This window comes from Neovison vison, chromosome 11 (assembly GCF_020171115.1).
Source record: "Neovison vison isolate M4711 chromosome 11, ASM_NN_V1, whole genome shotgun sequence".
NCBI lineage: Eukaryota > Metazoa > Chordata > Mammalia > Carnivora > Mustelidae > Neogale > Neogale vison.
In genome coordinates, this window is record NC_058101.1 from 122,501,684 (window position 1) to 122,517,860 (window position 16,177).

Genomic DNA, 16,177 nt, shown 5'->3' on the forward strand with positions numbered 1-16,177 from the left:
GGGAGCCCAACCCGACATGACTTTTTTTTTTTTCCTACACTTAGAATCAATCAATCCCACCTGGTTTAGCATTTAATTATTCTCCAACTGCTTACTCTACCTAACGTTTCCCATAATTTTGCCCTTCATGAAAAAAACCTGTTATAAGGAAAAATTAGCTATCACCAAAACTAAGAAACTATTTTTGACCCCTTTAAACCCCAAAAGTGAAATATTTGTTTTCTTAAGACACTGGCCCCTCTGGCTGATACTAATCAAATAACTATATTCAAAGGCATGGCAGTTAGGTCAATTATGAACAACCATACTAACATGTTTCCTGGTCAAGGTCTTGATAAAAATTGTACCTAAAAAGTTGCAAAAGGATATAGAAAGCTTTAAATATTAAAAAAAAAACCCTTTAACTATTAAAATCACATGACTTTTTTTAAAACTAATTTTTACATGCATTTAGACCTATATAATATTTCATGGGCTGGTCATTGTCAGTGCTACTTACAAGGCTGCCTTACATGGGCCCCCTCAGAGGGTCTTACTCTTCCCTCTGACTACCCTTCATGTAGTGTATCTTGGGGCCAGGGTGTGAAGACAAGATCAAACCAGGAACCAAAGGTAGTAGTCATCTCTCTTCTCACTGCCCTGCGCAACCCTCACGGCCTACCTCCCTGTAGAGGTACTCATCCTGGGCTTTCCTCCCCTTCAATAAACCACTGATCACTCAAAAACTCAAAAAACAGAACAGAAAACTGACAATTATTTTCATATCTCATCTTTGTAGAGATAATCTAAGTGTGAGGTCTCATGTCAACCAAGGCAAACTAAAGCAAAAAAGATCACACATATTTCTAACATATTTTACAAAATGTAACTTTATTAAAATTATAATTATAAATGGTATAAAAATGTGCCCAATATAATGTTTTTTAAAGAGGATAATAGTATATATGTGAGTATATACAGATATAAAGTATCTCTACAAAGACTTAAAGATTAGATATGAAAGTAGTTGTGTTGGGATGGTAAACTTAAAGGTGATTTTCTTCTTTTCAAAATCTAATGCATTATTTTTCTCTTCCTCCAAATATCAATCTACATGGTCAACCGTGTGGTACTGACTGATCAGGATGCTTCCTTTACAAACTGTAGAAGAGAGTCACATTTTCATATCTGAAACAGTATTAAATTACTTACCAGCTTAATGTTCTAAACCATGGCAGGTCATAAGAGCGATAGACTCTATAACCTATAGTGATAATTTCATGGAAGCATTTCACTTGGATGCCTAGAACCTGAAATCAAGAGAACACATTAACACACATCACTTATAGTGTTTACATTTGTGCTTCATCATTTAATATGCACTTTGTTATCAAATCTATTTTAAAAATCTTTAGCCTACCCATTTTTAATTATTCTAAATGTTGGCAGTGGAAATTGAATAGTCTATGCTTTTAAGAACAAGTGATATTTTAAAGAGGTAAGCAAATCGGTGTTTTGTCCAAAAAGTGAGAGCCCCTTCCTGGGGTAGAAGGTGGGGCTATAGCTTAAAGTTTGAGGGATACAGTCTGGTTGGTCACAGAGTAGGCTTTATCCCTCATTACTACTTCATTTCTTGGGTTTGTCCTTCCTACAATGGATGATCTTTTTGTCCATTTTGTTTCTTGAGTTACCCCAGGAAAATGATCGTATGTGCAAGTTTGCTTATATATACTTATTTTTAGCCATATATCCTGGTATCCTTTCCAAGGATAAAGATACTGTCAGAACAAATGATTAAAACATCTTTCCCCTGCCACCCAGCAGGGTTTGGGCATGGTTTTTTCATTCTCCCAGCTGTGCCAACTCTCACATAGCCAGGTGCATATATCTCTCATCAATCCAAGTGGTGCTACATTGGCAGATCTTAAAACAGCCTTCTACATTTGCAGCCACTTCAGCCGGTCACTGGTTCTATACAGTTTTGTTTGCATAGTGTCCTATGTACATTCATAATAAATGGGTTAATATTTATGAATCTTTTTTTGGTGGTCTACTTTGTAGTCCTTCAAACTGTTGTATCCACCAACTAGAGTACAGGTAATCCCTGAGGATGGAGCATCGTAGTCAATGCTTGGCTTAAGTCAATTCTAACACTCAAAGAGCAAGTGGCAAGTTGAACACTTATTACCATGAACCAAGAAATTAAAATCTCTGTGAATAAAGTAGACTATTTCAGCCTCTAGAGAGTATACCCAAGGGCTTGATTTTGTATAGCTCTAGAGCTGAGAATGGATTTTATATTTTTAAAACAAAACCCAAACATGATGTGACAGAGAAATAATGTGGTTCCTTAGCCTAAAATATTTTTACCTGCTTCTTTACCTAAAAAGCTTACCAAACTCTGCTCAAGAAAATACTTTGGTATCTCTTATTTTTTACTTTTTTAAAGATTTTATTTATTTGACAGAGACACAGTGAGAGAGGAAACACAAGCAGGGGGCATGGGAGTGGAGAAGCAGGCTCCCCGCTGAGCAGGAACCTGATCCGGGACTCGACCCTAGGACCCCGGGACTTGACCCCAGGACCCTGGGACCGTGACCTGAGCCAAAGGCAGACGTTTAACAACTGAGCCACCCACGGGCCCCTACTTTGGCATTTCCTTTAAAGCTCTCCCAAAGCCACTGGTCAGGAGGTACTTAGGTTGTGTTTACATGTCCAATCATATACTTAAAGTAATTGTGTCCCCTCAGCCACATGATAAGAAAATATTAGACCAAACTACTATAAATAGGTTTTTTAAGAAAAAGTCATTACTGTTTTATAACATAAAAACAAGAAGAAATTCAAATAGTGCCTTTCAAATAAGCTTTGAATATAACGTCAAAAGTTATTTTCTAAAATAATTACAGAATGAGGATAATGGTAGATGTTAAAATAAAATGGCAAGTCCGTGCTATTTACAGAACCAAGGGCTTTTAAAGATTTTTTATTTTATTTATTTGAGAGAGAGAGACAGTGAGAGAGAGAATGAGCGAGGAGAAGGTCAGAGAGCGAAGCAGACTCCCCATGGAGCTGGGAGCCTGATGTGGGACTCGATCCCGGGACTCCAGGATCACGCCCTGAGCCGGAGGCAGTCGTCCAACCAACTGCGCCACCCAGGCGTCCCACAGAACCAAGGGCTTTTAAAATATCAGATGCACTGATGCAATTTGTTTGCTAAATGAACACATTTGCTCAAGAACAACCATTAGTACTATACATGGTGTTTTACTGCGGGGGGAGAAAACTACTTTTAATAGCACACATATATGTTTATATGATTGTCAATTACAGTTTGCAAGTAGAATCAATACAGAGCAACTGAGAAAAGAGAAAACGGGGGGTTCAAAACAACAAAGCTAAAGTCCTTAAAATATGTGTATATCTTCCAGGCTTGGTGATTACACAGAAACTCATATTCTAGGCCATCAATACCGGCAATGCACACTGGTAGAACTTTGTTGGCCCAACAAATGTGTTAAGAGCCTTAAAAACAGCAACTAATAGGAAAATGCCTACTCTGCTAGTTATTAAGGATTCAGAGAAACAATACGGAACATCTGTCTTCAGAGGGCTAGTCTGGCAGGGAGGACACAAGTGGTTACAACACCACATGGAAGTGGGCACATGCTGGTAAGCACGGCCAGACAGAACACCTGTGGCGGGCACTGGGGACAGGCTGCAGTCGGGACAGAGGAAAAGGATACATAGAATCACAAATACAGGAGAGCATGAGGCATGCTAGGAACTACAAATAGTTCAGAGCGGCTGAGACACAGGGGTGAGAAGCAGAGAGAGGAAGCCTGGTTACAGAATCACAGCAAACAGTATGAAGGACTACACCAAGTTCACCCTGATCAGATATATGTGCTGGGAACAAGAGAGGTGGAAAGAACGGCCTTGAGAGACAGCAAGAGTAAAGACAGGAAGGCAGGCAAATACTATGACCCTGTCGAATGCAGAGGACACTTTACCTGGGCCACTGGCAGAGGGGGGTAGTATGAAGAGTAAGACATTGAGAAGAGAGAACTGGCTGGATTTGGTGGTTGAGAAAATTGGGGAGCTAAGGGTGATGGGGGAACATGGAATAAGAGCAGGGGAGGTTTTGGGAAAGTAGACAGATTTATGCAGAATGACTGGGGATGGAACAGAAGTTCAGATTTGGATATGCTGAGTCTGAACTATGTTATTATGGGTTATCCAAATTAAAGTGCTTATTTTCACTTTGGGAATCCATTCAAAGAAAATAATCCTGCATATGAAAAAGTTTTACGTTCTAATATGTTCAGGATAGTGTTATTCACCATAAAGAGAAACCAAAATAGAGCCTGAATGTCTGAAAATAATACAGTAGTTCATAACTTATAATGCATTCCATGCCACTGAATCCATGAATGTTTTAAACTTGACTGGGGGACGGTGCCTGGCTAGCTGTCGGTTAAAGGTCTGACTCTTGGTTTCCATTCATGTTATACTTTCATTGTCGTGGGATGGAGCTCCACATCGGCTCCAAGCTGAGTGAGGAGTGTGCTTCAGATTCTCTCTTCCCCACCCTGCTCCTCCCCCTGCTCCTTGGCACACATGCATGCTCTCTCTTTTTTTTTTTTAAGTTTTTTTTTTAAGATTTTATTTATTTATTTGACAGAGATCACAAGTGGGTGAAGAGGCAGGCAGAGAGAGAGAGGAGGAAGCAGGCTCCCTGCTGAGCAGAAACCCTGATGCAGGGCTCGATACCAGGACCCCGGAATCCATGACCTGAGCCAAAGGCAGAGGCTTTAACCCACTGAGCCACCCAGGCGCCCCCATGCTCTCTCTTTTAAAGATGTTATTTATTTATTGAGAGAGAGAGAGAAAGAGAGCATGAGAAAGTGGGGGAGGGGCAGAGGGAGAAGCAAACTCCCCACTGAGCAGGGAGCCTGATGTGGGGCTTGATTCCCAGGACCTGAGATCATGACCTGACACAAAGGCAAATGCTTAAATGACTGAGCTGCCCAGGTGCCCCTAAAAAAAAAAAATCTTTTAAAATTAAACTGATGGTTGTAAAGATGGTGGAAAAACACAAAACACTGATATAATATTTAGTTTAAAGAGCAGGATACAAAAGTCCAATCACTTTGAATTACAACTATAATATTTAAAACATAAAAAAGAGATAAAAGAAAATATATCAAAGAGCAGTATTAATTGGGTGTTGGTAGTTGATGATAGGGTTATGGGTGATCTTTGAAAAATTATCAATTTCCCAAAGTAATTTTAACACTCTTGTATAACTCATCATGTGAAAAAATAAACTATTATATAATGGGAATTAAAACTTATAGGAGTTTCTAAGAAGATGAGGGAGGAACCTCTTATACTATCTGCCTTTAAATCAAAATATATTTTAGTACCTCCATCACTTAGAAGGTATGACTTCAAGCCATGAATGTAACAACTAAAAAAGTATTTTAAGTAAAAGGCTGAACATCTTATTATTTATCTTATGCTAAAGAACATCTTATTATTCATTACTCCTATTAGGAGTTCCATCTTAAAGTAGTAGCTATTATTTCCTAGAAATAAGTTTTCTGTGTTTTTTTTTTAAAAGATTTTATTTATTTGTTCAAGGGAGAGAGAGAGAGAGCACGTGCAAACATGGGAACAGGAGAAGCAGACGCCCCACAGAGCACGAGCCCGATGTGGGATTTGATTATGACCTGAGCTGAAGGCAGTCGCTTAACCAACTGAGCCACCCAGGCACCCTAGAAATAACTTTTTTTTTTTTAATATCTTTTCAGCATAACAGTATTCATTGTTTTTGCACCAAACCCAGTACTCCATACAATCCGTGCCCTCTCTAATACCCAGCACCTGGTTCCCCCAACCTCCCCCCCACGCCCCTTCAAAACCTTCAGATTGTTTTTCGGAGTCCATAGTCTCTCATGGTTCACCTCCCCTTCCAATTTTCCTCAACTCCCTTCTCCTCTCCATCTCCCCTTGTCCTGCATGCTATTTGTTATGCTCCACAAATAAGTGAAACCATATGATAATTGACTCTCTCTGCTTGACTTATTTCACTCAGCATAATCTCTTCCAGTCCCGTCCATGTTGCTACAAAAGTTGGGTATTCGTCCTTTCTGATGGAGGCATAATACTCCATAGTGTATATGGACCACATCTTCCTTATCCATTCGTCCGTTGAAGGGCATCTTGGTTCTTTCCACAGTTTGGCATCCGTGGCCATTGCTTTATAAACATTGGGGTACAGATGGCCTTTCTTTTCACGACATCTGTATCTTTGGGGTAAATACCCAGTAGTGCAATTGCAGTGTCATAGGGAAGCTCTATTTTTAATTTCTTGAGGAATTTCCAAACTGTGATTCCCAATACTTTCAATGGCTCCCCAGTGCTTTACAGATAAATCCCAAACTTCTTCACATAGTATTGCAGGGCCCTCCAGAATCTGCTCCCCAATTAGTTCTCCAAGTTCAAAGTCCCTGTGTTCCAGGAAAAGGGCATTGTTCACCTTTCCCTGACTCATCTAGCCATTCAGACCTTTGCTCACAGTGCTCACTCCACCCTGATCTACCTCAGGTCAGCTGAAAGGTCCCCTCCTCCACAAAGCCTTACAGAGCCATCTGCTATCACCCATCCCTCATCCCCCGACCCGCCACTCAGCACACAGTACTGAAAAGTACTCTGCACACACTCACTCCTGAAAGGCCCAAATTCTGAGGCCAGTGGTGGCTGCCAGCACTCATCGCCCTCCGTGGGTTTACCCTGAGAGGACTAGGCATGGGCTCTCCCCAGAAGTCACACCTGGACAATGGTCATACCGGCCTATCTGGCTTTTAGGCTCAACATCTTCTACCCTCACATTAAAGTGTCCTATCCATTCTCCATAAAAAATTTCTCTGTGATGTCAACAACAGAACAGAGAGAGTGATTGCTTACTCACCGCTGTTACCTTGAGATCCCCAAGGAAGTACAAAATTAATGAGGGGACAAAAAGAAAGTGAAAGGGCTTTATGGTACTAATAAGAGCTGCTTTAAGTGCTTTTAGGAGTTGATGGGATTTTTCCCCACTCACTTTTAATTTCACTTCAGAACTTATTCTTTTATAGACTGAAAGGAAAACCACATCGTACTGCCCACGTTTATGACTATGGACAGGACTGAGCATGGAAGGGAGCAGACAGGTCAGAGATAGGCATCTACGTGGGCGAGAGCAGCCAGAGAGCAGGGCGGTGGGTGTTTCACAGGCTAAACTAGTGGAGAACCCATGATGAAAAAGAAACAGCAGAAAAGAAGGACACATGCATCTGGGGGAGAGCAGACTCTCCCCCTGCCCTGCTGAACACGCCAGCCCCCAGACATGCTGGGTGAACCTGGTGAACAAGCACCTTGCTCCTTCTCACTCCCACCACTTTGGGCTTCAGATGCTTCATGCTTCTTTGGATATCGAGGCTTTTATAGATGCGAGTCCTCTGCTGTGACACCTGCCCCCAAGCTCCCCTCTCACCTCACCTGCTCAAGCCTCAAAGTGCAGCTCGCATGTAGGGCAGAACACCTCTGGAAAGCTTCCTGGCTCCCCCCTTGCTCTCACAGCATCTTATTCTTTTTTTTTTTTTTTCCCAAATGCTTATTGCAGTTTGTAACTATAGTTCTGATCTGTTCTTAAAAGTGTAGACAGCAAACTCCCTGAGGGGAGAGACGAGTGTGCTTTTCTCAGCACCCCATATCATACCCCAGAATTAGGGCAATGCCTGGCACATAGCAGGCACTCTGGAAGCATGTGCTAAATGAATGATTTAAAAGCTTAAAATATCTGTTTGGCAGCAGGACTTGTTAGAGTCCCCATACACAACAAAATCCCAAGTGCCCAGAATGGCTTCTGCTTGCCTCTCCAGTCTTATCCCTAGGTACCTCCAATGCACAGCTTGCAAATCCGCCAACAAACCACAGTCTCTCATTTCCCCCATGTCTTGTTTCTGATGTCCCCACCTTGGAATGCCCTCTTCCTTCTTCAGGACTCAACGTTGGCATCCCCTCTTTTGGAAGTCCTCCTTGTTCTATGTCAGGCTGATTAGATACTTCTTTTCCTGTGCTCAACCAACATGTTCTATGACAGCACTCGCCCACTTATTTACTATACTATTTATTCATATGGTTACTTCTATGTCTCTGCCATTAGATTGAGTTCTTTGAAGTGAGGGATCTGGCTAAGAGTCCTACATGATAAGGTCATGTGTGTGTGAACTCATTAGCAGCATCTAATGCTGGCAAAATGTATTTATTATGCATACCTTGGTCTCTGCTGAGTGAACACACTGAATGGGTACTTTGCAAACAGAAAAGATTGGTCCAGCTCATTTCATGAACTAGAAGATGCTTAAAAGAACGACATTCACTGTTACCAAGCCTTGAACTACCTCCTTTTTTATGACAGGCTCAAATTAATTCAATCATATCTGTGCTGAAAAACAAAGCAAGAGATACTCAGGGAAATGTGAAACACTTACAAGAAGCATCAGCATAAATGATCCCATATAGATGATCAGGAAAAACAATGAAATCATAGTTAGAGTAAGAATTCCACGAATCCACCAGTTTTTCCACCTACAAAGAAAATGTTTATAAAGTTAGTATTTAATGTATTCTTTCTTACAGCTTTTTGTGTGGTTTTAGCATTACCAGACTTAAATGGATTTTCCCTAATTCTACTTTAAGAAACCCTTACTTCACCTTATATAATAACCACAAAAACAAAAACCGAACAAACAGTATTTGTTCCCTTACTCAGAGCTAAATGAAGTGTAAAAATTATGTTAGCCAAAGAAAGAAACGAATTTTCATTCAGTGTGATTAATCACTAGAATGACTGATGAATCACTAGGCTAGGCAGTGCGATGGTCAATGTGGATATGTGCACATCCCACCAGGGCATTCAGAACGGAAGAAGGCAGGTGCAAAAGTCCTCCGAAGAGATGCACTATCCTTTAGGGTGGTAGGAAAAAAACAATAATGATTTTATTAAGGTGGTTTAAACAGAGAACACAGATTTCTAATGAGAAAAATTAAAGAAACGTTAATGCAGAAGTGGAACTGCAGAACACAGCGATTTCAATGAAATGAAAAAGATACAAGAAAGTCAGTCACTGAGGTCAACACTAGACTGATGGTTACTTCCTTCTAGTGCTCAGAGTGTGCTGCTGGCTTGTCTCACTTAGGGACAAGGGCCTTAAGTACGAGAAACAGTGTTTTCTCACCCTTGGGCCTTCGCTTGTTCCTTAGAGGGGAACTTCTCTGCTGTATGCCCTGCCAGGCTGAGACTGATCTCCCTTGGTCCCCTGGCTGCCAGGAAGGGCTGGGGTTTTGCCCAGTGTCCCTCTCTCCACACCCAGGAGACTCACTCTTTATTCCCAGCATACTTTACAAATGTCACTCTTTCTGTGGCCATGTCAGGAAAAAACGTCAGCAGCTACAGTGTCAAACTGAAAGGATGCTAATAATACCTATATATGGATGATAATTCTGAATCTAAAATTTCTTCCCCCTGGTTTTATTCATTCTACACTGAACTCACAGTAAAGTTTTTCTTTAAGACCTCTCTGATTTCTATTAATTCAAATGACAGCATTGAAATTATGTTACAAGAGATCTGGGTTCATCTTAACATATAGTAACACACACACACACACACACACACACACAAACAATATACACTGTGTTCTAAGCACATGCCTTCATTCTCCTGTCTACAAAAAGAAATATTTGCTGACTTCATCCATTTATCAGATATTGATTACACTTCCTGCTTTCAACCACTCTCCTATACAGTCTAGATATTTCTTAAATATCCCTTTTATGATGTCATTTTTGCATTCAAGATCTAAAATGCCAACAACAGTTAAGCTGAAACGCTTTCATCTAGCTTCCCAGGTTTTTCAAGAGGTGGTCAAATTGTATTTACCCGACTTTATTTCCCTCTACTGTGTAACAAACTATGTAGACTCGTAAATTTCTCATGAGACCGTAAGTTTTAGGACTGAACTGAAGTGAGAGGAGAGTCAAAAAGTGCTATGGCTGAAAGGTTCCATTTAGTTTTATAGACATAAGTCTTTGTGGATTAATGAATAGACTGGGAACTGGGCTAGATCACAGAGCCAGTCAGAGGTAAATAAAGGACCAAAAGCCAGTCTCCTGATAATAATCCTTCCCTGTCTGCATGAAACCCAGAAGCATATTTAGCTCTCCTTTAAAACTGATCCTCAGACTCGGAATTGTTCAGAACCTACAGAAGAGGACACTACGTAAGTGTCAGAAATCAGTGCCCAGGCGGATGTTGCCAAGGTCCATGTGTACCTTTGTTAGAGGCCTGGCTTTGAACTTCAGAGGATGGTAGCTGCTGAGAACCAGAGATCATAAACAGAAAACCTACTTTCTTCATATCATCCAAAAATCCCATGGTAACTGAAAACCTGAGCCCTCAAGGAACATATCCTATCTGGTTATCTTTTATATGGCTTTTCCCCCCTCCCAGGAAAATTCTTCTCCCCCAAGAAGGGTTAAAGACTTAATTCCCTTGATTATTCTAGCGGATTCCCCAAATGTCCTATGAATACCTAATACAAAGTTAAGCATATAAAAGAACATACTTAAACATAACATATATATCCACTGACGCAGCAACAGAAAGTCATCTTTTAAGAGAAAACCACTAAATTCAAAACAGAGCATGATATGGGGGATAAAAAACAGTGACTAAAAACCAAAGGATAGCCTGATTCTGAATTCAAAGTTCTTGATTTCTTTTGCCATGCTATCATGACCACATAATAAAAGTCTTAATTTTGAGTCCAAGTCATCACCTCATGATTGCTTTGAGAAAAGGAACTCAGAATCAGTAAAGGAGAACTACATTCAAGTCTCATGTCTCCAGGACCTATGTGAGTAAGAAATGAGATTTCTAAAAAGCATATAATTAAGCAGTAGCCTTAAAAGTGATTATCCAAAGTGGTCATATACTTATTGCTCAAATTGCTCATGAGATGTACCATGTTGTACTGCTACTACAAATATCAAGTGGTTTTTATTTCAAAAGTAATGACAAGGTTTTTTAAAAAAAAATTATCTTCCTAGTGGCACAAACATCATGAGTCAAGAATTTGGGTTGGCAGAGACAGTTCACCTGAGCCAAGAACTGGTATACAGAGATACTCGCCAAGAATGAACAAGAATTTTATGGGCCATCTGGCAAAGAGAAGTTTTGAGAAAATCCATCTATCAGCCTTTGGAGGAACTGGACAGGAAGTGTGTAAACTCCTGAGAGAAGGAAAATGCATAATACAGTATAAGAGCACTGAGTATGAAGCTATGTCTGGATATCTTCTTGGCTTCTCAACCTGTGTTAATAACATTTTGAGCCAGAGAATTCTTTGTCACGAAGAACTGTTCTGTGTACTGTAGGATGGTCAATATCCTCCTTGGTCTCTCCCCACTGCATGCCAGCCGCACTATCTCTCTTGACCACCTACAATGTCTCAAATGCCACATGTCCACTGGTGCAGTCTAGGGGGGTCAGGGCATTGTCCCTGGATGAGAACTACTAACCTAGACCGATAGCTGAAGAAGAGATTCACTAACAGACAGAACCAGACTTAACTGGTTAATGACTATTCATTCCCACAGACCCACACACAAACATCACAAACCAGACAGGGACAATTTTCAAAATAACTGAAAACCTTCAGGCCCCTTCCAATTTCAACAACGTATGCTCTGTTTGAATTATATATTAAAGACTTAAAAATGAGCATAAATCTTAGCTACAAAGAAAAATGTTTAATACATTTATTATTTAGTTGTTTTAATCATGAAAATTTGGAAACCAGCTAAATGCCCAGCAATTTATTTTTTATTATTATTTTTTTAATGCCCAGCAATTTAGTTGAGTAAACTGAACTATGGTCATACAAAGGAACATACCATGCAGTCATTAAAAATATTTAAGTATATTTAATGATGCTGTTCCTAAAATCACAGAATGAAAATGTAAATAGAAAGGTAGGAAACAGTACAATGTTATTTTTTATATTATACACCCCCCCACATATTTATACACAATACACAAGGAAAAAAAGTTTCAAACAGTAGCTACCAGAATACTATAAATATCAATGTTTCGGGGGGAGGATTACAGGAGTTCCCCCTCCCCATTCATGTACTTTTTAAATGTAATTAGTATTTTAATCCCATACATCTACAACTTCTAAATCTTTGGAAGACAGACCATTTTGGGTATTAGTTTAAAGAGAGCCTAAAATAAGATAGATTTTGAAACATTCATGTAGCCCTTAGGGCAAAATTTGAGAAGACTGAAACTGGTTATATTGGTTATATTATTATTTATTCTTCATTTTTAAAAACCAATTCTTTTATAAACAGAGCACAGTACTTAGGGTCACAATGTGGTTCTATCACTTACTAAATGCATGACCCCTGATACAGAACATTTCTGTGCCTCAATTTCCTCATTTGTAAAACAGGCTTATATAATTGAACCTGTGCTACAGGGTTGCTGTGAGAACAGTCAACACATGTGAAGCATCTGGACTAGTGCCCAGCACACAGCATATGCTCAATAAATATCAGCTGCTATGATGTGTTATTTATTTATCCAGCATCATTCTTATGTAACATTAATATAAAAAAATTTCTGACCTGAGATAGACCTGTTAAGATTTTAAAGCAAACGTACATCTGTGAATGAGGTCAGAAAAACTGAGATCAAGACCTATTAAAATAATAATCATGTTTTTGGTAATGAACAGCAAAAAGTTGTTCTATTAGTTAGAACAACTAATTGTTAGAACAATAGTTGTTCTATTAGTTCTATTAGTTAAAAAATATGAAAACTTCTGTTTGAACCAATTTATTCTAATATGGTTATCTGCTAGGAATTAAAAACAGAAAAACCTACATTACATTTATTAGATATGACTAACCAGTGTTTTTTGTTATGACCTATGGGGTAGCAAAATCAACTTAGTAAGTCACACCCAGCATTTTTGTTCAATTATATAGAATATCAAACAAAAGAAATCAGAGGGTATCGTGCACAGTAATACAAGAACTGCTTCATAATATTTTTGCAACAGTTAAAACACACATTTGTGTGTCTCTTGGGACATGGTGTAAAATATATTTCCTACTGTGTGTCACGGTCAAAAAAGTTGGAAAAACACTGTTCTATACCAACATTTAAGATTTCACACATTGATCTGGATAAAAGCTTGTATTTACTTTGCTTTTATAAATTTCACAGCTCATATTAGTGAAGCATACAATGGAGGGCAATATAAGAGTAGCTCAAATTTGGTGGTGGCCAAACATTCAAAACCAAAGCAAACATAAATTGGTAAATAAAGGGCTGTAGAGTTTTGGCTGATAATTTTAAACTTAGTTAAAAGAAAAAAATGACCTATTTCTATCTGGCATTTGAAAAACAACGAACAGAGAACACGGAGTTTTCTTTATTAGATGTTCCGATACCAGAAAAGGTAACCTGATGTGGTGAATGGATCACTCACTGGAGAAATGTGACAAATTAGGACAAGAATCCCAGGTCTGTATCATCCTAGCTCTGTAACCTTCCCCAGTTAACCTCTCAGATTCGGTTTTTTCATACCTCACAAGACTGTAAGGACTAAAGGAAAGAAGGTACATCAAGCATTTAGTACCATGCCTCACATATGGTAAAAAAGTATAAGCCTTCCTTTCACAGCTTCAAAACTTAGAAAAAGTGAGATTTATGACATCAACCAGCATAGCTTCACAACTTCTCTTGAGCACCCATTACAGTCATCTTCCTCTTATCATACCTTGAAGATAAACCAGATAGAGCTTTCTTGAGGATCTCAGGGGTTCTATCTGAAGATAGTGGAATTTCAGGAATATCAGAATCTGTTCTGGAATCCAAGTCTCCATATCTGTCATCAATATCTGTTTCCTAAAATTAAAGAAAAAGGAAAATCACTTTGCAAAATTGAAAAAGAAAAAAGGACATGCTTGTCAATGCAAGGTTTATTGCTCAGTGTGTCAAACCTCAGTTATGTAACTTGAAACAAAGAAACAACTATTAACTTATCTTGAATAACCAAGCACTGTTGTACTTCCCTGTTAGGAAAGTTTGATGATATTTGCTAAAATCTATCAATATAAAGGATTAGTTTAAACAAAAGACACAAATAGAAACTTCCTACAGTATCTAAATCAGAAATTTATCAACAAGAATCAAATGTTTGTTGTTTTGCTACTTAACGGGGAGAACATGGGGTTAATTCCATGTAAATTCTGACCAACTGTGCACAATCCCTTTTTTATCTGATTACAATCAAAGCATCAACAATAAAAGCAGATTCTTACACTGTCACAGCATTATATACATATGTATATATGTACTTTCACTTCCCTCATTCTTATTAGATCCTCCAGAGACAATCTCAGTGAAGCAGGTCAAACAGACATTATCATCTCTGTTTTACTGATAAGTAACTAGGATCAAAAGCATTTGCTTTGATGGTAGTATTTTTCACCATAAAGTGAGTTAAAGCCCAAACTGCCTTCTAAGAGTACATGCACAGGAGCTGTGTGTGTATACCGGGGCCTTTAGACAAAGTGGTCACTGTGGAATTTCCAGGTATAGAGTGGCCAAGGAAATTTAAGAACACAGCTGCCTGGGGCACTTGGGTGGCTCCATTGGTAAGTGTCTACCTTTGGCTCAGGTCGTGATCTCAGGCTTCTTGTTCAGTGGGGAGCCTGCTCCTCCCTCTCCCTCTGCCTGCCACTCCCCCTGCTTGTGCTCTCTCTCTCTCTCTCTGTCAAATAAATAAAATCTTAGGAAAAAACAAAATAAAAACAAAAACGAAACAGAGCTGCGTGATGTTGTTTGTTCTGCCATAACGTGTCTCTACTCCTATGTCTTTCCCTCTCCTAAATTCACCCCCCCCAAGCAACCTTGAGTAAGGAGTGCTACACATACGTGGGCTTTGGGAGAGTGGTTTACAGATGGGTAAACTGAGGCAAAGGGGGCTGAACTGGGGAGGATGAAAATACAGGTGAATACAAGTAGAAGGAGCACTGAGCAGAACACTGGGCCTCAAGTGATCCTAGGAATGAGAGTGCCTAGGAATTCAGAGTGTTCAGGAATTTCAAACCCAGCTCCGTCCCTATGGGCAAAAAAATTTTGGTAAATCTCATTACCCCTTTTACCTGTTTCTTCAACCATAAAATAAAAGCATTTAATATAATGCTGAGACCTAAGTCAAAGCAGTAGTAAGCTATGATTATGATTGAAACAAGTCTTCCAATTCCTCATTAAATAGCTCACCAAATAAAATTTTAGCCATGGGGGAGTATTTTCAGTTTTCATAAAGCAGTAAAAAACTTTCATTGACTATAAGTTTCTTATTAAACAATTATTAATTTAAATGTGTCATTATACCAAATATGACAAATGAAATAGACATGCTGAATTCCCACTGTGACAGAGTCAGCTGTCCCCAAAGCCGCTTAAACAGAGAGAGATGCTGACTAATAAACCACCAGACAGAACATCCCCTGAAAATCTCAGAGCACCTGCTGTCAGTCTGACTTGCCAGCGTGTCTCTGACATCCAGAACAATGGAACACATGACTCCCCCCACCCCTTTTCTCTGCTACTCTTCTTTATCCTTCAGTAACCCGGTGTTGCTGGCATGGTGTGAGCAGTAGTAGAGAGGGTGACTAATGGACGGGGTTCCCTAAGGCAACGTCACCATGTTGCCCAAAGAGCATGACTAGGAACCACAAGTGCTGGCACTAATTTCACTTCTACTCTATTAGTGTGATGAAACACAAATTACTTAACCCTTTGGTTAAGAAACTCAGCCTTTGGTTTCCCCATAAAACAAAAGCATTGCACTGGAACACAAACTGCGCTCCTCCAAATACTAAAGATCTCAGCAAGACACTTGAAATTCTACTTGGCAATAATGGTGACGTGCCACAACCCCCCTCGCATGCACACATTCTCCAAATAGCTGCTCTGCTTTCATTTTTATTATTTAAACTTCTGATTTCTATTTTACATACCTTAGAGAAACACAAAATGAAACACTTAAGATTTAACTAGGCTTCT

General features: G+C 39.4%; 1 protein-coding gene across 1 annotated transcript in view; it reads right to left on the reverse strand.

Annotated features, from left to right (window-relative positions):
- The window catches only part of CDS1 (CDP-diacylglycerol synthase 1), a 66,032-nt gene that overhangs the window by 37,579 nt on the left and 12,276 nt on the right, over positions 1-16,177 (reverse strand). The window contains exons 2-4 of the mRNA XM_044224617.1: positions 13,881-14,008; positions 8,520-8,616; positions 1,192-1,289 (exon numbers count right to left, since the gene is read on the reverse strand). Coding sequence (XP_044080552.1) covers positions 1,192-1,289; positions 8,520-8,616; positions 13,881-14,008 — 323 coding nt within the window. The remainder of the gene's footprint in view (positions 1-1,191; positions 1,290-8,519; positions 8,617-13,880; positions 14,009-16,177) is intronic.